Genomic DNA, 7710 nt, shown 5'->3' on the forward strand with positions numbered 1-7710 from the left:
AAAGGAACGAACGTACAAAACGTCCCAAAAGCATGGGTGCTTATTTATGCGTAGCATGCTTAATGCCAACATTAAGCGGCTCAAGCTTCCGTTCCGATGTGTACGGCACCTTAACGGGTGAAGGAAAAAAACAACAACATATAAACCCTCAGGGTTGACGAAGAAACGCCAACGCCGGAAATGGACGTACGCACCGGGCCGCTCCCGTAGATGGAATATTATTGTTTAGCATTCGGTGGGGCAATAAAAAAGGGGAAACGTGAACGCTTGCACGAAGAAAGCGAAACATACATTGTCTTTGTCCAGTTTGAAATTGGTAGCGTTAAGAGGCGGACAGCAGCTTTTTCGCTCTCTGGTGTGGAGCTCTGCCGGGAGACCATCCCTGAGTACGCTGCGATTAGATAAATCTTATCCTTATCGGCAACTGCACGGTTTGGCAAGCCCTGGTAGACTCTTCGCGGTTTCGGAGGGAGTTTTAATCAACGTGAATCACACAGACACGTTTTTTTTTGCGGTTGTGCTTTGCCATTGCTCCTTCACCAAGCAACGTTTCCTCCAGTGAACCAGTTTTGAGCAAAATTTCAACCCCTTACTGGTGATCCTCCGTGTCCTCCCTTTCGCGCACCTTTCCGGTTACGGTTTCGATGAGCAAATAGAATATCGAATTCCTGCGGTTACAATGTGATCTGGTGGTATTTGGTGGTCGTAAACAACGTTGCCTGCAAGGTATAGAGCAGGCAGGAGAACTCGCGAGAGCGAATGAGCACCGACCAACGGTGACCACGGTTCGAGGCGCCATTTGTCGCGATGGAGCAACATGGTGCAGGCGTACAAAAATGTTGAGAGCGAGCATGGTTCGCCTTTTGTCTCGCTGATGTGGTGTTTGGGGTGGACCGAGAGAGAGAGAGCAGATTCTTCTTAGTAGCTAAGTGAGCCGTTTGCGCGGCGTTCCAGTGTGCGTGCGCTGCGGGTACGATGAAGACACCCACTTGCCGTATCTCGGGCCAACAGCACCTTCAGTCGACAGTGTTGACAGAGACGGAAACCCGGCAATCAACCCAGCGAACGTGGTAACGATTGACCCACGGCAGATGAGGTTAGAATGTGCCATCGCCGATTGAAGCGAAGGTGTCGGAAAGGTGTGGTCACGTGTGCAATCAAAGTGTCTCTGTGTGTGTGTGTGTGTGAAGGGCAAAAGGAAAGTGTGCTAGGTTATGTAAGGTACCGGAGTCAGGTAGGGTCCACGAAAAATTGATGCGAGCTATACTGCCATATACGTTCGTCACCTGGCTGTCGTGTCGGCTGTTTAAATCACCGTGTGGTTGCTGCAGGAGCAAGGCATCTGGACGTCCTTGAACGTGGTGCAGTGGTCGGTGGATCCGTTTAACAGTGGTGGGTTGAATTCTTAAGCGCCTAGTGTTGGTGGTAGCTGTCGTGGACCCGGTACGAAACAGCTGTTCGGGGACACGTGTGTGAAGGTGTGTTGTTGCCCTGCGGTAACATTCGGTTGCGGGGGTTTTTGTATGTAGTGATTTCATCCCCATCACCACGCATCATCGCTGTATCGTGATCGTGTGTCGTAGGTAATGATGGTACGTTGCGCCATGCGGACGTTCGTCCGATACGGTGCGGTGTGGTTGGTGCTACTTCTGGTGACGCTGGATGGAAGTGTAGCTACGATAGATAACGCAACAGGTGCGGTTCGCGAGAACTCGCTACCGAGTGAAGTGCCCGCGATAGTGATTGATCCGTCAAGCGTTGCACCTGAAGTTGCCGTGCTAGATACCGCTGGCCGCCAATCGTCTGCTTCACCGATTGCAACCGACACGATCGCCACTAACACCATTGTCAGCACGACGGAGGTAGCTCCAACAACGACGTCATCAATATCCAGTAATGAGGCCACGCGGACCGTGACGACAACGACGACGACGGCCTCGGTACCATCAACGGAGGTCAGCTCGGTTGAGCCGATTCATCAGCAACACTCCACCTCAGCCGATGAGTATCCGCCGAATTGTTCGGAATTCAGCGTAAGTACTTACCAACCGCGCCGCCACATCATGGCGGCACATTCCTCCACCATGACTGTGGCATAAAACGCAACGATAAGCTCCCGATTACTCCCCGCGAGGAAAGATAATGCAAGGCTGCCCGATACTGGGAAGCAGGACCAAGAAATGAAAACCTGTTAGCTCATCCGACCGATTACCAACCGGTACCGTGTGCGGGAAGGCTATTTTCGGGGGTTCGTGGTCACGATTTGCGAACCCGCTCTAATTGACATTTAACGAACCACACACGACGGCTTGCCGGTGCGAAACCGTACACCGCACAAGCGGTGTGCCAAGAAGGGTGTCCGCCTCGGGTACTGACGTGATAATTCGATATGCAAAGCGTGTACCAGTGCTGGTGTACAATTATTGTAAAATTTTAGAGGACTTATGCTCCATTCGGGGTGGCTTAAAACGGAAAGAGCTAGAGAAAAAGGCACCAACACAATGGCCGCAGCGCTCAAGAGCCGGAACCGGATGGCAGCACGTCTAGACGCATTTCGTATGCGGTTCGTGTGGATGTCACTTTAAATGTCTTATCCGGGATGCCGATAATGACGTCGCAATTTCCAGACGGTACGAATCGTTAGCTTTTATGACATTTGTCGATCGATCGGCCATTAATAGTGGCCCTGGGATGTACGATCACACACATGCACAGCGAGCGGTGATTCAATGACGATCGTACTCGTTATGGTTGGAACGCTTGGTGTTGGAAGTGTACCGCACCGTTCTAGAAGCTGTATTACGCCCGCTTGTTTACCGGGACAAATTGTGCTTGTTGATTTACTTCCAAATGTGTTATGCTGATTGTAGCAAACAATAAACTGGTTTGTGTACAGGTATAGCGTACGATACTGGTTAGCAACGGTTGATCTGTTTGTCACTAATTTGGAATCTAACTTAAGATTAGCTTGTTCTCTTTCGCCGTAAGTACAGTACGTTGCATAGAGTAAAATTTTAAAATTAATTTGCTTCTCATGTGCAATAAGAACTTTTTTTTAACTATGGAGATTTATTTTATCATCGATAGTATGCCAGTAACAGTTGTTAGCACCAAATCTTCACAAAAACGCATGCTAAACTATGAATCAAATGTTCTAAATAATATCCATTCAACAGAGTTGTCAAAGTGCCACAAAATAGTCCGAAGATTTAATCAAAGGTTCAAACGGATTCCTTCTGTTTTAGGTTGGATCAGATGATAAGATAGATGTAATTGATAAATTTACGGAATTATTGAATTAAAAACTTAATTTCATTATTAAATCAAACTTATCATGTTAGGTGATAAGCTGAATCCCAATTTATTTTATCATCGTGTTTTTTACATAATAAACCGGGATTAGATTGTTGTCTGACTTGTTCGAGCTGCTACTGGCTAACCAATGATTAATGATTAATTTGTAATTTTTATCCGTATTACCAAAAATTTTAGCGATTTATATTTTTAATCATTTATTAATTAATTATGACGGACTGATGCCGTATTGTCTTTAGCTATTTATATGATTTAATAATTAAATTGAAACGATTCGTTTTTTAATGTATGGTAAACAAATACTCTTTTCTTCTTCTTCTGTCGCAAAAAGAAGGTTAGAAGAAAAGGTTAAAAATGAGGCAATAGAAAATAAACATACGATAATACGCTACTAAAATTTTTTGTATTTAAGTTCGATTATGACGGTTTGACGCCGTATTGTCAACGCCGTGCTAAAGATAACAATTTACAAAAATACAAAAAAAATTACATGCAAAAATACAACAAATTGCAAGGCATTTCCTCCCGGTTATTTGCCTTATGCCGGGCATGCTCGGTTGTAGATTTATGGTTGTGGTGTGATTCAGGTCTATGGTGGTTGTTGTGTTGGGGATATTCGTTGTCTAGTTCTTGTTCTGGTTCTATTGCTGTTTCTATTCACGACATGTATTTGGGGATCGGGTGTGCTTGGCTTGAAATTTGAAACGGTCTTACTTTTTAATAAATAAATAAAGAAAGAAAATAAATCCTATTGATAACGATCGAAAGAACCATCTAGCATTAATATACTCATTTGAGGGAGCTTAATCCATCCCTGATTCAATCAATACCGACTGCTTATGATGTTTCTCCCATTGATTATTTGTGCGTTAAGTAGAGAAATAAAAAAAACGAACAATATTGCTTAGTGTTTTAGAGTCGTTGTTTTGTTTCACTGATGAATCTTTTGGCCATCTGGCTGTTAGTTAAAATGCGCAGTTGGACAATATTTACATTTTTTTTAATTAATTTTGTCTAAAAAGGCAATCCCTACAATTTTTTATTTCGTTCTCAAACCTTAATTTTAATTACTAAGCTTGTTAATAAGCTTTAATAAATTGAAAATGTGTTTCATGTTTTGCAACCTCGGTTGATAAATTGTTTGTGCGAAAATCTTTTATATTTTTTTTTTCTTCGGTATGGGACTGTGTGGGCTCAAGTTTGACACCTCTGCCAATAACGTTTTGATAGAATTAATTATTAAGTTTCGCAGTTAAATTAAAAACACAATAAAATATTTCCTAAAGTATTGTAGACATAGTTTAACGTACTAAATAATGCACACAATAATTAACTAATGCTCCCTTCTTAAACACTCTACCGTCAGGCCTCACCCATTCATCTGATGTACAGCGAGAAGGCTCGCATCCGCAAATGTTGCCCACCGGGCCAGATGATACAGCCGCGCGACAACTTCCGGTACGAGTGTGTCCCCGGCAGCCGGGAGCTGCAGATCGAAACAATCGAGGCCCAGTTCTACGGCAACAACGAGTGCGTGGAGGTGACCGGTGAGCAGGTGGTGCTGCCGGTCGAATCGCAAGATCTGTGCGAAAGCGATCCGCACGCGCTGATGTACAGTGCGGACCAGGGCGATGAGCTGTTTGTGCTGCAGAACGGATCACTGTTGGTGCTGGAGCTGGGCTCGCTCGTATCGGTGTTCGATAGCTACTGCGTGGAGATGACGAGCGACGCGCAGCTGTTGGCGAAGGTGTGCGAACATGTGCGCATCGATCGTGTCGGAGTGACCGAGTTCTTCATGCTGTTCGGTTCCCTGCTCTCGGTGATGGCACTGCTGTTTACGGCCCTGTGCTACTCGTTCGTGCCAAAGTTGAAAGATACCTTCGGCTATCTGATCGCGGTACATGCCGGCACGTTCGCTATCGGGACGATCTTGTTTGGGCTGGCGAGGTGCGGTGGTCGCTGCATCGATCAGGGCCATGTCGGTAGGTAGCTCGGTGTAGCGGGTGAACTTTGTTGAACCGTGTTGGACGCATTGAGCAAACGCTACTGCTACGCTTCTCCGCAGATTTCACCGAAATGGTCTCGAACGCACTGCTGGGCAGCTCCGTGTTTGCCTTCTTCCTGATGAACGTGTACAACGCAATGTACGTCGCGTACTACATACCGAACGGGCTGGAGTACGAGAACAAGAACAAGCGCGACATGTATGCATTTTTGGCGGTGCTTTACTGTATTACCTTAATACCTCTATTCCTATTCCCCAAGGGTATGTATCAGATCCACAGGTGTATCAGGCTTGTCTGACAAATTCTAGCACTGTTTCTCTCTCTCTCTCTCTCGCCCGCTCCAGGTGGTCTAATATGCATCGTATTTTTGTACTTTGGAGCTATTGTGGTCGCACTCATCTTATCGGCATACTACACGCGAAGGCTCACCTCGGGCATCTATCTACAAATAAGCGGCCAAACGAAAATTAATCAAACCCGGCTCAATGACATCAATGGACAGTGAGTTGATAAATTCGGCAATTGCAGCCTGCAGCAAGGGTGCGGCACTGTTTACTCCAATGCCGGGTCTGATAACGCCTTCGTTTCAGGAGATGCCTCTGTCTGCTGGAGACGGTTGCCGCCCTTGTTTGTTGGATCGTTCTGGCCGGCCTCATACTGTTCAGCTGTATGACCGGATGGGCTCGGATCGTGGCCGTCTACTGTGTGGTGGTGCATGGGATAGTTATCGGGGTGCTGTTTGTGGCCGGCCAACAGCGGTGGATCATTCTGCGAGAGTGCTGGAGCAACTCGGGCTCGGTCGATCTGCGTGCCGTTGAGAACGGGGTGGAGATGAAAACGTTCGCCAAACCGCGCACGTTGATAGAGGAAACGGAGGATGGTGCGTAAGATGGTGCAAGCGGGAAAACGCGGCGCCGCTGAACATGCGAAACGCCACTCAATGCCATAACAAGTACTAGCCTATCTGTGATCGTTTAGTCCCGTGGCGTGACACAAACTCGTGCTGAGATGATGTTGCATTCGAATAGAAAGTTACCAAATGGTTAGAAGCAACGAGCGTATACACTGCTTGGACAAGCGCATGTCGAAAACGTTGAGTATTGTACGTGTTGCGATGTGCCAAAAACATGTAGAGAAAAACACTGGCTTAGGACCATTGAATACGAACGCTTCATACAAAATACTATGCGTTGGAAGGGTTACTTTTGACTGGGAGCTGTACGCAAGTCTGGCAGATTTTAGATAGTAAGAAATAAGAATAAGTATGACACAATGTAAACGAGCGAAACTGAATGGTATCTCTATTTATAAACAATAAAATCTAATCAGACATCTAGCTTTGGCTCGTTTGAATCCCACCTCTATCTTATCGGAAGCAAATGATGCAAATTGTCACACAACAACACCTATGATAAGAGCTTTATCCGGTTTTGGGGAGCTGCTCTGCTTACCCAGATGTTTTGCCTTGTGATTGTAAATTTGTAGTGATGTAATTCTTACTGATAATGCAGCTATAAAGAACGACTATATCTAGATAAACCATGTCTGCCTGTATGTGTCACACGTCACAGGATCGCGTAAGCCCGATGTGAGGTGTCAGGAGGTTTCGAATAACGTGATGAAGCAAGAGCAGCTTTCAGCTTCAGGGAACTCACTCTGTAGTTCTCTGCACAAGCATAGTTAATAAGTCGTTTTTTGCAATCTATCAAAAGATTCTTGGGTGCCTGTCACGTCAGTGAAATAACTCCAAGCCATAGAGCACGGGCATTGCTCTAAGCGCGATATTAGTCCTAGCAGGACAAGGCAACTACTGTTCATTCTAGTTTTGAGACTAACATCATGTATATAGGCTGTACAGCGGAGCTCTGCAGGTTACTTTGACCTTCCGAATTAGAGTCTGCGGCTACGACCAGCTACAAAACTTCAACAATATTTTCAGTATGAAGTTTTTCGCTTCAAAAATAGTCCAACATTGTTCAAGAAAACCGACGCATTTTTTGGCTTTAATATCGCTGATCTCGCTGAATTCCTCTCTCTCTCTCTCCTTCTCTTCTTGGCCTAGCCTAACGCCCTCTTAGGTCATGCCTGCTATGTTTGGATTATTTGACTTAATGATACCAAGTGGTTGAACAGTCAGCCCTCACTACCTCTTGAATTTGAACCTCGGTCCTGCCGTATGAAGACCGGTGCCGTCGTCGCCTTCATCACTGTGCCACACCTTCGTGTAGCGCTGGTTGAAGAATCTTTTATATGAGAATATTTTCGTTTGATAAGCTACTCCACATTCTCTTCGGGGAAATTCGGAGAAGAACTGGCATCTGAAGACCACGTGGCTCGAAGGAATAATTTTCTAACTGTTTGAAAGTCGGCTCCACTGCACGCCCCACTG

At 45.7% G+C, this 7710-nt stretch overlaps 1 protein-coding gene across 1 annotated transcript; it reads left to right on the forward strand.

Annotated features, from left to right (window-relative positions):
• The first annotated feature begins 323 nt into the window (after positions 1-323).
• On the forward strand, positions 324-6857 carry LOC118505878. The gene is made up of 5 exons (XM_036042307.1): positions 324-2033; positions 4682-5297; positions 5381-5581; positions 5666-5822; positions 5912-6857. Exons 1-5 carry the CDS (start codon positions 1587-1589, stop codon positions 6207-6209), a joined length of 1719 nt encoding a protein of 572 aa, XP_035898200.1. The 5' UTR covers positions 324-1586; the 3' UTR covers positions 6210-6857.
• The last annotated feature ends 853 nt before the right edge of the window (positions 6858-7710 follow it).

The sequence above is a fragment of the Anopheles stephensi genome, chromosome 2, assembly GCF_013141755.1.
Source record: "Anopheles stephensi strain Indian chromosome 2, UCI_ANSTEP_V1.0, whole genome shotgun sequence".
NCBI classification, from domain to species: domain Eukaryota; kingdom Metazoa; phylum Arthropoda; class Insecta; order Diptera; family Culicidae; genus Anopheles; species Anopheles stephensi.